The sequence below is a fragment of the Carassius carassius genome, chromosome 40 (genome assembly GCF_963082965.1).
Source record: "Carassius carassius chromosome 40, fCarCar2.1, whole genome shotgun sequence".
Lineage (NCBI taxonomy): Eukaryota > Metazoa > Chordata > Actinopteri > Cypriniformes > Cyprinidae > Carassius > Carassius carassius.
Window position 1 is genome coordinate 22,711,168 of NC_081794.1, and position 15,909 is coordinate 22,727,076.

Sequence of the window (15,909 nt, forward strand, 5' to 3'; positions counted from 1 at the left end):
CTGAAAAATGTAGGTATCAAAGTTTAAAAAAATAAATAAATATTACACAATATTATTACTTCAATTGTTTTGATAAAATTAATGCAGCCTTGATGAGTAAGACTTCTTTCAAAAACATCAAAAAATGAGCTCACACACACAAATATATAAGATTTGTTTGAATTTCGAACAGCAAGTAACAACATGTGCTATGCTTGTTGTTTCCCTCTTTATGAAACAAGCATGATGGCTTTAAAGTCTTCATCTGAAAGGTTCAGAGGACCCCTCTTGTCCTCCCATCTCATCTCTTTTAAACTAGTTGAAGGAACAGAGCCTCTGGCAGCTTTCATATCTCCATGGTAACACACCCCCTTCGGGGTCCTTCTGGAGTTTTTTTGTGTGTACTAAAAGTTGTTGTTTTTGAGTTTTGACACAAAACTCTGAATATAAAGCCGATAACAAAGCATGAAGATAAAACATAAGTGTGATTAAAATATATTCTTTGAGATTAATCCATTATGCCATCACAGCCATTTTCCAGTCCTTGGGGTGCCTGTCTCTATTCGGCTGTCTCTGGTTCTCTTCATCACTGTGGGCTGTCTATAGGAGTTCTTCCACTGACTGTGAATAGTCTTTTTGTTGGGGAACAGTGAGCCATTTCTGCTCCCACAGAAAGCCCTGGGTAATTTAGTGTGGATGCCAGGAAGTCTGAGCTCACAGAATGACAACAATGGCAAACGTTATTGCTCCACCTCAAGGGGTGGAAAAGAAAGAGACAGAAAAAAATAAATAAATAGCTGTGGTGATAGAATTCTGCTTCAGCACCATCCCACACGGCGAATTCCTCTTAAATCTCATGCGAGGATCAGAACATAAACTTTATGGTGCTAAACAACCATTTGTGCTTTAAAGCATGCGTCATGGGACATGCTTGCTTTTTATCGTGGGATACGATTCGGTGTGAGGTAGGTCTTTCCCCCCACACAAACTAACAAATCAGTTGAAAAGAAAAAGAAAAAAACGTTTAAGAAAAGAAATAAAAGACAGAAAAAGAAAACAACTCAAAATAGACTCATAATAGTACACCAGAAACTTTTTGCAATTTGTCCTCGTCTGCCATCTAGCGGGAAAGCATTATCACTGGTGTCAAAGGTTCAGGGAATTATTTTTACATTTAAAACATTTTCTTCTCCAACTACATCAAACATAGTCTAAATACTTTAAACTGAATAATTTAAAATGAAATAAATGTTAAATTTAATAAATTATGACTGTTACCTATAGAATTAAAATCTCATACCAAAGCATTTTTAAATAAAGAAGAGGATATCATAACAGCAGCATATAAATAAATGGATACATAAATCATTATTTATTTTTAATTTACTTATTTTATAATTAGTTTTTATTTTATTTATTATTACGAATGAGTACAGATCCCTGTCCTGTTTCTGTAGTTTACCTTTTCCTGTTTTTAGTTGTTGACCTTCCGTTGTTTTTAATGTTTTTCAAGGCTCATTTTTTTTCTTATAAACTCACTTAATATTAATATTAACATTTACGTTTATTTCTGCTACTGCAAATGGCAAATACAGACAGCGTATCTGACAGCAACATGTTTACTCTCGCTTTACTCCCAAGAAGTTTTTCTTCTTCTTCTTTATCTGTTTGAATTTATTGTGCTACTATCATGAACCTTACTTTAGTTTGTACGTTAGATCTTTCTTGTTATGAAAAAAAAATCCTTTCTCAACGAAATACTGACGGTCGCAAAATGCCGTGTAATAATCAACTGTCAGGTCCGTTGAAGTCTGTCAAACACCAATAACCTCAGAACGACATCACACACTTTTCATATCGATATCAGATAGTTTATTTTAGCACACTAATATTTGTTTATTTTTTATTTAATACATGCATATATTACTGATTTTATTAAATCTTCAGCCATCACTCGAGTAATTTTACGGCAGTGTTACGTCAGCAGTGTCCTTTCACTTTACGGCAGAGCGGCATGTGGAGGTCAGAGAAACAGAATCTCTCGGTCAGAGACTGAAAACTCTCTAATTATCAAACCTCAACAATTGACAACTCAGCACAGTAACATCTATGTGGGTTTTTCAACAGACGATATACAACACAACGCCGTTGATAAAGCAAATCGTTATTATTCGCTAACCTCCGTCAATTTGAACGCGTGTCGGTGAGGAAGAAGTCTCATCTTCATCTGTATCATCTCTCAAGACATGGATAATAACACACCGGCATCAGGAGGATTTAAAGGTGGGCTCGGGAGCCTTCTCGGTGGAGGAACCCCTGAGTATTCAAATACTGAGCTCGCAGGAGTCCCATGTAAGTGTTGTGTGGCTAATCTTTACATACATTAAGAGTCTGATTTACATTATACAGTCAAATTAGATATTGTGAGTAACGTTATCTGTTCATTTCTAATAACGTATAATGAGTGTTATCTGTCATTTTAAGTGACTGGTATGAGTCCTCTCTCGCCTTACCTCAATGTTGACCCTCGTTACCTTGTGCAGGTGAGTTTCTGTAATACCACAAAGTTACAGTTCAGGCCCATTTAAAGCTTTTCTGTGATAGAAATGAGCCTGTCGTATGAATTGGCAAAGTACGAACGATGTCACAATATGAGCTTGATTAATGGTAAAACATAATACAAAAGGCACTGGTAACATACTGTACAAGATCAGAACATTGTTTTGACTACTGTAATTAATAAATTGCACATTTTTACAATACCTGACATTTTTGAAAAATATTCTTGTTTTCCTGAGAAAATATTTTTTTACATTTTTATTCAGATCTGCATTTATTAGTTGAGCCATTCTTTAATGTGTACTATTGTGATTTATATGTGACCCTGGGACCACTAAACCAGTCATAAGGGTCTTTTTTAAAAAACAAACAAAAAAAGATTTATACATCATTGGAAGCGGAGTAAATAATCTTTCCATTGATGTATGGTTTGTTAGGATCAGACAATATTTGTCCGAGATACAACTATTTGAAAATCTGGAATCTGAGGGTGCAAAAAGAAAGAAAAATTAAATTATTGAGAAAATCACCTTTAAAGTTGACCAAATGAAGTTCTTAGCAATGCATAGTACTAATCAAAAATTAAGTTTTGATAGATTTACAATAGGAAATTTACAAAATATCTTCATTGAACATTTACTTAATGTGTTAATGATTTTCGGCATAAAATAAAAATAAATAATTTTCACCCGTACACTGTGTTGTTGGCTTTTGCTACAAACATACCTGTGCTACTTATGACTGGTTTTGTGGTCCAGGGTCACATATTGTGTTTTCTTGTTTATACAAGATTTCTGTCATACCAAAAACTTATTTTATGATGTTTGTCTTTTTTTCTTAGGACAATGATGAGTTTATCTTGCCAACTGGGGCAAATAAAACCCGTGGTCGCTTTGAGCTGGCCTTCTTTACCATCGGGGGATGCTGTATAACAGGTGAGGCCTTTCACTTTACAAGCTTTGATCAGCCTTTGTCTTTAATCTTTGCCCATTTTAACGTTTGTTTATTTCTTTGAAGGTGCTGCTTTTGGGACACTTAATGGTCTCCGTATGGGCCTGACAGAAACTAGAGACATGCCATGGTCAAAACCCAGAAATGTCCAGTAAGAATCTGTTCCTTTGTAAACTTTGATTTGAAATGATTTAAGTTAGTCTATAGATAATTCATAAAGGATCTTTTTGAATTTCAGTCACTAATATAATGTTGATGTGATGCAGCTTATGACCAATTTGATGCAATGCATTTTATCCAGAAACTGAAAATATTTGTCCGAAATCATTGATACATTTCTGCAGTGATATGTTTGTCAGCATTTACTTTTCACACACATTTTGGATAAGCTACTACAGATAAACTTCACTTTGACCAGAAATGCTGCTGGAATATCAATAAGTATGATTTGTTTGCCTAGAGGCGGCTACTCTTTTGAATTTAATTACTTAATCCTCTTCTTGTTGTTGTTCTGTTTTTGGTTAAATTAAAAATTAATTTCAGTTTTGGTGTTTCCATAAAAAAATGATGGTACCAATAAGTTAAGTTATATTTGTTTTGACATACTGAAACTGTCTAACCATTGTTTATTACCCACATTTCAACTTTAACACTGACCTTTGACATGTTTAGAATTTTGAACATGGTCACACGACAAGGTGCATCATGGGCCAACACACTAGGATCTGTGGGTAAGAATTGCATTGAATTCAAACAGCTTGTGCAAAAGAATATCACATCTGTTGCGTAATTGATTGTAGAAACTTTGTTGGTTTCTTTTTCTCAACAGCTCTTTTGTATAGTGTTTTCGGTGTGGCCATTGAGAAGGCCAGGGGTGCAGAGGATGACCTGAACACAGTGGCAGCCGGAACATTAACAGGGATGCTTTTTAAATCCACGGGTGAGAAAAAGGGACTATCATTGCCATCACTGATTTAAAGTAATGAACAGAATGTTTATTGTATTTATTGATAAAAATGTACATTTATTTTGTACAGCTGGACTCAAAGGAGCTGCCAGAGGAGGTCTCGTCGGTTTAGCCATGTCAGGCCTGTATGCTCTTTACAGCAACTGGGATCACCTGAAGGGGAGATCACCTTCACATTACTGAGGATGACTGAGAGCTCAAACCATGGACTTATTTTGACTCTGAGCCCATTCTTAATTTTATGACCCCCTTTTGGAGAAGCATCCTTTTCTTCTTTATGAAACCTGTGGACCACCACACGTGTACAGACTTCTTCCTTTAGATTAAGTGTAATATTTAAATGGAAGAGCCAGAGTGCCACCAGATTACTTAGTGGACTGTGAATTTGCTGGTACTGTACATGTCTTTTTAGGTGCAAGTTGCAGGAACTCTGTATCCTTTAATCATGAGGTTTTATCTGTTCTCATTGTGGATTGATGTATTTTGTCTGTGCAAACTAAACTGGCTGCTTCCTCTCTAAAACCGTAAAAAAATTAAATACAAGTTTCCACTGTTTGAGACTCTTCCTTTGCATTTTAGGGATATTAAAATAATGGAGTTGATAAAGAATTTCTGTGTGTTGTGCATGAATGGTACACTATTCTGTGTTAATGTAGTTCTAAATATAATATAAAAACAAATAATAATTTTAAAAGTTTTTTATACACAGTATGATTTATTTGTAAGCAGGTCAACCTTTATTTCAACAGTCAATGAGTACAAATGAATGATAATTCTAATATTCCAGAATGAATGTTCATGTGCTTGAATGTTATGATATGCACACATTGTCATATTTTCAGATGAAAGCATAAAAAAAAAATCCTTTCAGTGATATTTCTCAACCAGGACAACCATTGGTTACTCATCCTATCATTTAAGCATTAATTGTACCAATGACCTAAACTCTCCCTGTAGTTTGAATACTTGTGAGTGATAGATGCATAGATTAAATGTTAAAATAATTCAAGCTCCCTCTCAAAATAATGATCATATAGATTAAAAAGAAGTAATTTATGGAAATTAAATGGATAAATTCCTTGTAGCTGTTTAAATTTGGAAATTACCTGCACTGTTCAGTGAAAACCACTGCAGTTAGAGTGTTCTTAAGGGAGACTGTCTCCCACAACAGGTGAAATTTCCTATCACTACTTGACGCTGACCGTCAAAGCACCTTAAGAACTGAACTTTGGACTGCCCATGAAAGGGCAAATGTATGTTCCAGTCCTCTACAGAAAAAAAAACAAGGCCAACTGGACTGATGTGTGTAAAGTTGAATAGCCAGGACTTGTTTTACAGATGTTTCTTGGCTTGTCGAACATACGGTGGAGATCAGTGTGATTTAGCTGAAAGCAGTTAAAACTTTGCAGTTCATGTTCTACAGCGAAGCCCATCTCACATGCATAGCGGAGAAATGACCCACAAACTGGTGCAAACTACCCTAACTTGGTGGCTGGTGGTTGTGATGCTGCACACCAGCTTCCAGCGCACGGACCACAAATGGATGAGCAGGTCCATGGGCCGGACCCAGATCTGGGACATGGCATTAAATCTTGAAATAATGACCCTTCCTGTGCCTACAAATGTGGACAAGGAATTCTTTGAGGTTGGAACTTAGTGCAAGAAGAAGTCCCTGATGCGTGTGGCCTCAATCCATGGGATGTAGGCTGCTGTGCGAGTGAAGACGCTGGGCTTGTTCTCCACTGTGCATCCGATAGGACCAAAGCTCACGATGCCGTGGACCTCCCAGCGGTCACGCCCCTCCTGGCACAGCAGAGGGCCACCAGAGTCACCCTACAAGAAGAAGAGCCACACAGAATGTAGATGAATAGTTGAGGTGGAGTTGAAGAAGGGGCACCTTGATGTATTTTCCCATAAAACTGTCTTCTCACTTGGCATGCGGCTGGGGTCCCCTCTGTATCTCGGAAGCCAGCACAAATCATGGAGTCCCTCACGCGGTCACCCCAGAACTTCTTCTGCCGGCATGTCTTATAGTCAATGATTGGGAGCCGAGCTTGGTTCAGAGCCTCAGCAAGTGACACATTTTCTTTTCCACCTAAGATTTACAGAGGAAGAAGAGATGCCAAACCTATATTCTAAGTGGGATAAGTGGATCAAATCCCTTAGTAAACTCAATGATATCAATAAAACATTAAAATACTACTGTTTTTGCCTCAGGGAGGTAAAATAAACCAGTAGAAACTGCAGTTGGGTCCGCTGTTACAGTACACTCTTCAGTCAAATGTTTTTAATAAATAATCCAGCCATCATATTTCAAGACCCAGCGTTCTCAAAAGATTTAAATTTTAATCCATGAAGGTCAAAGGCGTATAATGTAGATTTTACCTCGTGTGTCGCCCCAGCCAGTCACCCAACAGTACTGCCCTGGTTTAAGGTTGATCTGCTTGCGCGGCAGGCAGGCATAGCGGATGAAGTTACTGGTTTGGATGTCCGTGGCAGCTTTAACCAATGCGATGTCATAGTCCAGCTCACTGTGGGCTGGATAACGAAAGTGCTCATGCCTGTAGATCCTCTTCACTGGAAAAATACGCTCGGCGGACTCAGCTCTTTTCAGTTGATGCTTACCCAAAACGATACGCCAGCTACTAGCATCCTCTGCTTTTCCCCTAGGCAGTGAAAAGCACAAAGAGAGGAACTTAACACACAGATGTTTATGTTTTTCAGCACCTAAAGGGGAAAGAACCAGGAGCATTGTCCTGTATACATTTAAGCATGTTCTGCCTCTACTGGTGATTTGCCTTACTTCTGGAAGCAGTGAGCAGCAGTAAGAACCCAGTTCTTATGGATCAGAGTCCCTCCACACACATGAACATAATGTTTACTGCCTCTAGGACGAACCTATAAAAATAGATACCAGCTTAAGTGACTTCCTCTTATGTTGCACCTTGAGATGTTCTGTGTAATATCAAGTGCAATTTACCTGCAGTGAGACTTGCCAAGGCCAGGAGTGGGGTCTCGCTTCGTTGCCCGACACAATACGTTCCACTGTGTTTGGTTTGAAATGAGCCAGGCCACAGTCCTTCGGCCAGTCTAAGGACAGAACAACACTTACGTTAATATCAGTTAAATTATGTAGACAAGCAAACACAAGGTACACAGGATTTATGAAGGGATTAGCAAATGAAAGGTGTTGTACCAGGAGAGGAAAGAAGGAAAGGAAATCCATATTTGGATCTTTGAGAAAGACATAGAAAGAAGTATAAATTCAGTTTTTCAACACTTGTAATCCACTTGAAAGATGTCAGTGGTCATCTTTCGTATAGTTTCTCACCGAGGTGGAGGACTTTGTGCTGTTGAAGGCGACTGGGGTTGAATGCATGGGTGGAGGCTCTGTCCAGCGCCAGACCCAGCAGCATTAGCAACAGTGGAAAAAATAGGCTTCTTACTGCCATGATCTACAGTAAACTGTGTGTTGCACATCAGAGTTTACCAATTTATACTATGCCTGGTGCAGGGCCCATCCTTTGTGCACTTCACGCCCCTGTCATTGGGACAAAGCACGTTGACAATACCCCTCCCAATCCTGGATTGTTCTGGTGGGGTAGCCGAGGGTTTTCGGAACAAGCTGGCCCCATGGGATCATGGGAGTCCCATCAGCACTTTCAGCTACAGACCGTCCCTTGTCACTGTGCAAAACAACTCGCCCAGAATAGATTGCCAGTAGACTCCTTACAGTCACGCCATGCTGTTTGGATGAGGAAAGGTGCTGACCTTCACGTGACCTTCGGTTGCTTTCTGAAACCTTGCAGGGCCCCAGGGAAAACCTGAATAAATAATTAAAAAGATCATGACTGATCTGTGTCATTTAAATATTAATTGAATTGATGATTACCAGAACTTGTTTTCAGTAAGCACTCATTTATCCAAAGTGACTTACAGTCCACTCTTTACACCAACAATCCCCTTGGACCAACGTGGCATTAAAAGTCTTGATCAAGGGCACAATGGTGATTATACCTATACTTATGCTTTTCAACTCAACATTAAACCACTACACACCATTGTATTTTCATAAGTTTTACAATTATTCTTACTCAGAGCTTAAGTTAAACTTCTCTGAGTACAAGATAGGAAAGGACCAAAGGTTTATACAGTATAGTGATTTAAAGGGCTCCTAAAAGAGCCTATTGTGCTCTTTTATTTTGTTTTTGGTGTGTACTAGAAGAGGCTGTCATTCTAGGTTGTTCAAAAAACACAATATTTTTCATATATTTTACATTATTGCAACACCTCTATCTCTCCAGTCTGGCATGAACGGCTCAAATAGTTACTGTATCAAATGAAGGCCTGCCTTCTGAAATATTAAATGTGCTTTGATTGGTTAGCTGGGCAAGTGTGTGTTGTGATTGGCAGCACTTGACGCCTGGTCCGGAAATGTCATGCCCTTTACCATAGCTGTCTGCGAACTTCAGTTTAAATATTGCATCAACATCAAATCAATTTGAGCGTGATTTAAACCCGGATGATTGCAACCTCTCTAAGTTCGTCTGCCTTGGGAAAGCTAGCGTGTCTCTGACATAGTGATAACACTCGTTGCCTTCTGTAGTGTAGCACAACTAGGTTTTTTCCCATTGGTTGGAATTTGTGATATCACAAATCCCGGAATATATGTGCTGTAGTCCAAGCGAGTCATTCGTAGTAGGTTTTTAAAAGTGATTTCTGTTAGATAAAATATCTCCTTTTGAAGTGGACTTTGAACTTTGTAAAAACTGCATATCTTTTTAATTCTCAAACAGCAACATTACAGACTAACTAATGTTGAACAAGTGAAAAAGAGGACCCCTTTAAGAGTTGTGTGAATTCGTCTCTCATGTTACCAGCAGAGGGCATAAGAGTCAGAATACAACGATGCAACAGGGCCTGTGAAATCTACTAAGGTTTTTTTCTTTTGGTGGAGAAGATTTTAAGACAGGAAATGCTGAGATGTTTATTACTATATGCATGTACTATTATGATGTGTGCCTGATCACCTGTTGTATTTACTCCAAACTCTGAAATATGGCACAGCAAGGAATAACAAAACAAAATAGAAGGGAGCACCTGCTCAGGGGCAGTCAATACCAGGGAATGTGCCTGCTCATCCAATTGATCAAAGTTACAATGAAAGAGCCATGGAAATGTCCAGGGCAATCTACTGGAACACAGTTTAGTAGTTTAGCAGGACCTTCTGACATGTTCTCATGCCCCTCTCTTTGTCTATGTCCTTCAAAAACAAAGAGAAATGCCACTGCCAGTGAGCCAATGAGAAATCCCATTGTCTTATGGCAAATAAGTCTAACCGTACTGTTTTAAAATAACAGACACAGAACATTGTTTACCAAACGTTTTATTGTTGCTCGTACATTTTTCAAGACATTCAGTATTTCAATATTAAAACACGTTAGTGTAGTTTTTGCAGTAGAAAGCCTATATAAAGCTTGTTTTCGTCATACTGTAAGGTGTTGATCCAGTAATATCTATATTATGTTAAATCACAATGCTCAGGTCCAAAAAAAGATTGCTTTGGCAAAGAAAACAAAAGCAGTTTTTGCAGCACATACTGTCGTTTTGGTCAGAGATTCTGGATACACATTTACTTACCAACAATAGGTGTCATGCTATTTAAATGAATATAATCTAAACATTATTGACAAGAGATTACTCTAAATACAATCCCTAACTTTCCCAAAATCATGACTGATTCTGAATAAGATAGTTATGATAGAGCACGTGATCATGACATACATTAAACTGAATGTGATTTGAACCATTTTAACTTTAATATTTTAACATTATAATGAACAAACTATAAACATTAACGATATTATATAACAGAAAATATTTATGAATATGTAAAATGATGTGAAAATGGCCATAATTTTCTTGGTCCTTACACTTTCTAAATAGAACGCAAACCACTAAAAATTCTTCATTATTAAATCATGTCGTGAAAATAGTGGAAAGATAAAAAATACAAAATAAAATCAATGTCAAGTTTTGGCAACAAAATCAAAATGTATATGTTTTACTTTTTGAATTGACTGAGATTGTCCCTGAGCATACAACCAGGACTGGGACTTAGTTTTAGCTCCTAATGTACTATATAAGTGCAGGAACAATGACCTTGAGTCTATATTTGCTAATCATCAGTAGGTCTGATAAGAACCTAGCTTTAAACACCCACAAACCTCATGAACATTTATATTTTTAACTCTGTGGATTGATTTTGGCCTTGAGCCCACTCTAATCCAGCAGGCAAAACCGCCACTGGACCAATCACCATTTGCATCAAGATCAGTGAATTCAGTAACAACATAGATTGTTGTAAATTGATAGTTTTTTGTAAATTATATTTCTGCAGCCACAGAATCTGTGAAATTTTTTTTTAAACCATTTAATCTGAAATTTCTGCCATTTACTACTGGTTGATTATCATTGACTACAAAGGGTTTAACACCATGAATCTGTGAGACCAGAATACAAAGAAATCGAAATCCATCATGATTTGAGGGTTAGCATATAGAATAACTAGAGGTACACTTCAGATCATGCTCCAGGGTGTATTTTTTTATGTATACCCCATAGCTAATGTTCAGTAATCTGCTGTTTGCTTGACACAATCCAACAAGTACACCTGACATTTTAACCTTTAAATAGCATTTTAATAAATGAAAATGCTCAGTGCTCACCAAAATCTTTATTTTGGTATTTTGGGCAAAAAGGGGCATCTAAAAGGCCATGTATGCAGTAAGGTAGAAACACCCCATTATATGTAAACTTTATATGGTAGCTCTATGCAATGCTAGCTTTCAATTTATCTCTGAACATCACTGCTCTACCTAACCAATAGTGGAGCTTTAATAGCATCAACTAAGCAGATAAGGCTTTGGAATATTTAGAGATATAATTTGAGGACAATTTTCTTTAGCTAAATTCTCAATCCATTTCCACCTTCAAGGAAAAGCCTTAACCTTTCTTTACCTAACCTAGGCATCCACAAACTGAAAAGGCAATATCCAGCCCTTCGATGATCTCCTTAGTCTCCCACAGTACTGGGGTTAGAGCAACATGCTGAACTGCGCAGTGTTTTTATAATGCCTTCACTCTTCTTCCGTCGCCTGGGCTGCAATGCTAGGCTGCTGTCATTGTCCGTGGAGTCTTGCGTCTGAGCAGCTGCAGCTGCCGCAGCTGCAGTCTCTTTGATCTGAAGTTCCAGATGCCTTTGAATTGCTAGGCCAAGCTCTTCAGGGTCCACAGCTGCACCATACACCTCCCATGTCATACCCTCAGCATCCCATTCCACCTCCTTCACTGGGGTCTTATGACACATGTGCTCCGAAAGTGTGTCTGAAATAGGATCCGCTCTTAAACTAATTTCAGGAAATACATGAGAAAGAGGCAAGGCAAGGGAATCAGACAAGGTTTGCACACCAACATCTCTGAGCTCATGGTCAGATGTCATGGTAGTGGCATCTTTGACTGTCTTGTTAAAACCAGTCAGGCCTGTTCTGTCTAGTCGAAGGCAAGAAGAGTTCTGCCCCCTAAACTCAGATCCGCAGCACTGGCCTGTACTGCGGCTGTCAAGTCTGGTCTCACTGACTGAGGACACAAGTGGTGGGAAACCGAGCAGGCCTGAATGCAGCAGTGATCTTTGTCCTGCACAAGGGCTTCCTGCACAAGGTGGCCGTGATATCAAATGTCCAGAGCATGGAACAACACTGCAAGTATTTCTTAAACAGGCAGTGTTCAGCATGTGACCAGAACAGGTAGATCTATGGCATGCAGTGAAATGATGACTTTCACAGTTGCTCTGAGCATGGTCTTCTGTATTCGCTCCCTGTGGTGTGAAGTTGTTGCTCAGACCCGAAGAACTCATTCTACAAGGAACTCTGCAACAGCTGCACTCTTTCAGATTCTCTGCAGGGCCACAACATGAACAACATCCCTCCCTGCACATCAGACCCTTCATCCCTAAATCTCTATTTGTGTAAGGTGTGTGTGGCACACACTTCACACCACTATGGACCTGATTTTGCCCCAAGAGAGGATCGTGCATTGGAAACCTTCTGGGCGAGTCCTCCATGAAACTCCAGGATCTTGCTGCTCCTCCATGCCAGATTACAGTCTCATGGGTGCTGTTGCCACTGCACATGCTCCCCTGTTCATGGTCACAAATATTCACAGGGACTCCTGACGATGCTCCACCCAGACTGATAGGCCTTTGAGTACATGTTGCACTGCTGACGCACTTACGCAAGTTCTGACGGTACCATGCCAGCTCTGTTCGTTGAGGAGGTCCACTGACCATTTCTGTCGAGCTTTTGGATAAAGAAATGGTTGGCAACTCATGGTTCTCCACTGTTTCACCATCAGCAGATCCAAGACTGATGCTTGGGAGGTAGATCTCAGATGCAGGTCTTTGTCCTTCCTCCATAGTGAATAAACTACTGGTAAAGAAAGACATACACTTATAAACATTTACACATATTTACAGAACATATTTTAAACAGTTATAAGTTTCTTAAGATGAATTAAGCACACCAAATTTTCCTCTTTATTTAGTTACTAAGCAATCCATTGAATTTGAATGACCCTTAAACCTTTACTTTTACGATAGATAAAGCTGAGATTTCTTTTGTTCTTACAACACATAGATTAAAGTGAATAGAACAGGGGGATGCCTAGATATCTCTCCCTTGAGTGATTGACCAGATTACAGACAGATAAGCCCAATTTCGGTCTTAAGATCATTAGCTACAACATGGGAATGCCAGCTTCTCTCAAAAGGACATTAATCCACATGGTGCTCGAGCACAGGTGGCTGATTCCACTCCACATGGTCCCATAAGGACAGTAGGCTTACTGTAAATTTACAAACTGTGCCATACTTTAAGGTATGGACTTCAAATCATTCCTGTAAGAGTGTTTCTCGTTCCCAGGAACTCGAGAGCTATGGGGGAATGTGTGTCTGGCCTGTTCATGTTTACATCACACTTCAGCCACTCCAGCAGATTTTTGGGGAGACACTTTTGGGTCTGTCACTCCCTACTGTCAACACACACATACTGCTGACTCCAAACTACAACACACTCACACACTAATCTGTACAGTTATTCAAGGCACACTTCAATACTGTACGTATTTTACAATGTAGTGGTTACTTGCCATTGAGTTGCCATTTTAAGGCAACTTTCAATGCACTAAGTGAAGTAATATTTCCTGTGAAGCAACCAGAGGTTAAGTGCCCCAAAGATACTGGCATTTCAGAATTGTCAGGGGTAAACTCAGAAATAAACTTTGTGTTGTCTGCTCGGATTCTTAATCATTAGGTCATCACCATCTGTTTATGTCCTTGTGATTACTTGTTGAATCATACCATATAAATCTAACTTCCAAGGATGCCCACACAGAATCTGCATATGCAGAACTCCAAAGAAATTGAATTGAACAATTCACAATGTATTACAACTCTGCGATCTCTTGTGTGTTTATATTTTAAACATTGCAGTGAATTTGACTATGCTTTCATCTACCTAAGTGTGTAATAGACTTTTCTAGACTTTTCTATAATTCAGATAACATGTTTTCAAGAAAAGGTGTTTGGTTCTGTCAAAACCAGTGTTCATCATCCATCACATAAATCTACAAAAATTAATTTAATTTAATTTAAATTATCATAAAATGTATCTACAGGGTAGCACTACTGCACTCCTTTTTTCAGCTATTTAACACTAATAAGTACATAATTTGTCGAGTGTTACAAAACAACAACAAGAATAAAGCCATACAAATGAATAAATTACCTGTACAAATGACCACAACTCTAACAGAATGACACATGTTATCTCTCCACAGTTATAAAGGGAAAACATGATACTTATCTTCCCACTGCTTCTAAAAATAATAGGCAAGGTGTTCACTGTTAACCCTCCTCTTCCACCTCAACCCACAGTCTAACCTCCATCCTTGCAGACAACCACACACCTGTACTGGCGCCAGACTGTGACACACACACACACACACACACACACACACACACACACACACACACACACGTAAATATAAACACTCCAGTGAACCTCTCATCCCCTACAAGAAAATCAAACAAGATAGATCTCACCTTTTGGTTCTATTACCAAACATACATGATCCAGTCAAGACCTCGTGTCACCCTTTGTCTTTCCTTCCTTGTCATCTTCACTTCCTTTTTTTAATGCCTCGTTTTACCATTTCCTTTCAAACTGAGGAACACTTGCTTTACGAAGACACAGCTGCGGTTTCCCTCATGGCCTCAGGTAAGTCAACAACCTCCTTCCCTCCACATAAACACACACATGCACACGTACATACCTCCCACTTCCTCCTCTCGTCTCCTTCCCCTCTGCCCAGACGGATCCCGCCTCCTTCACTTCTTTCCTCTCTTCCACTCCTGCTCTCTCGCTCCGCTTTAAGTGAACAGGACAGAGTAGGTGTATTGCTGGATTATCAGTCGTTGTCATCTGATTATACACCACACGCTCCTTCTATGAGAGGAAATCCACCGTGGAGGGGGGAGGAGGTGCAAAGGCACACAGACAGAAATGGTGGGAGGCAAGGAGCACTCAATGCCCAATGGAGGGGGGCACAATTGTGTGAAAGGATGAGAAGTGGGATTTAGAGGAAGTACAGGTAGGTACTACTGAGATGTCACAAAAGGAAATCATATATCCTTCCAAATCAATACAATAAATACTCTATCTTTCTTACATACACGTTCATTCTCACACACTCATAGCTCCTGCCGCTTACTCATCCAGTTTCTCTCTTCCTGTTGCTATAGAAACAGCCATGCTCAATAGGAACCCAATGAATTTTCATCATCTTTTTTTTTTTTTTTTTTTTTTTTTTAAGTTGTCATGGGAACAATGAAAACAGTCTCTTTGAAAGAAGGGCTTGTGGTGCCGGGAAATCATTATGATATATGTCTGTGACTCATCTTTCTGATTCACCTGTCCATATACTCGCAGGTCACCTGTTCTATAATAACTCCGGTTCAGAGGTTACGCAAAACATGCTGAAGTTACATGTTTGTGTTTTTAATCACCCTTCAACAAACCAGAACATTTTTTTTCTCTATTTACGGAGACATTTGGGACCAGTTGCTGTAATGACATTTTGTTGGCATAATAACACAGATGCTGTCTATTTGTTGATACATTAAATCAGTTGTGTCAGGTGTATTTCCACTGGAACCCTTATGCCCAGCCTTAATTTAATGTTATATTATAGACTCCTTGAAGTCAACTTAAAGTTATAGTTCACCCAAAAATGAAAATTCTGTTATCATTTTATTCATGTTGGTTCAAATCTGTATGACTTTCTTTTTTTTCTGCAGAACACAGAAGAAAATGTTTTGAAGAATGCTGGGGTTCCCA

At 38.9% G+C, this 15,909-nt stretch overlaps 3 protein-coding genes across 6 annotated transcripts; 1 reads left to right on the top strand and 2 right to left on the bottom strand.

Moving 5' to 3' along the window:
• Positions 1–1,949: 1,949 nt before the first annotated feature.
• timm23a (translocase of inner mitochondrial membrane 23 homolog a (yeast)) lies at positions 1,950–5,009 on the top strand. Its single transcript, XM_059532659.1, has 7 exons — positions 1,950–2,331; positions 2,464–2,522; positions 3,380–3,473; positions 3,556–3,640; positions 4,162–4,220; positions 4,319–4,429; positions 4,527–5,009. The coding sequence occupies exons 1-7, from the start codon at positions 2,226–2,228 to the stop codon at positions 4,637–4,639; spliced, it is 627 nt and encodes a 208-aa protein (XP_059388642.1). The 5' UTR covers positions 1,950–2,225; the 3' UTR covers positions 4,640–5,009.
• Positions 5,010–5,144: 135 nt separating this feature from the next.
• Positions 5,145–7,946, bottom strand: zgc:112285 (uncharacterized protein LOC561476 homolog). Its single transcript, XM_059532657.1, has 6 exons — positions 7,788–7,946; positions 7,437–7,546; positions 7,260–7,354; positions 6,842–7,122; positions 6,388–6,551; positions 5,145–6,289 (listed from the first exon to the last, which is right to left on the bottom strand). The coding sequence occupies exons 1-6, from the start codon at positions 7,906–7,908 to the stop codon at positions 6,110–6,112; spliced, it is 951 nt and encodes a 316-aa protein (XP_059388640.1). The 5' UTR covers positions 7,909–7,946; the 3' UTR covers positions 5,145–6,109.
• A 3,487-nt stretch (positions 7,947–11,433) lies between these two features.
• LOC132122417 (uncharacterized) lies at positions 11,434–15,745 on the bottom strand. Of its 4 annotated transcripts, none has more exons than XM_059532654.1 (2): positions 14,846–15,745; positions 11,434–12,939 (listed from the first exon to the last, which is right to left on the bottom strand). In XM_059532654.1, exons 1-2 carry the CDS (start codon positions 14,992–14,994, stop codon positions 11,532–11,534), a joined length of 1,557 nt encoding a protein of 518 aa, XP_059388637.1. In that variant the 5' UTR covers positions 14,995–15,745; the 3' UTR covers positions 11,434–11,531. The 4 variants fall into 4 exon arrangements, with proteins under 4 accessions (XP_059388637.1, XP_059388636.1, XP_059388639.1 ...); XM_059532653.1 differs by having other exon boundaries at positions 11,434–12,942; positions 14,846–15,744; XM_059532656.1 differs by lacking the exon at positions 14,846–15,745 and adding an exon at positions 14,616–14,652.
• Positions 15,746–15,909: the final 164 nt, after the last annotated feature.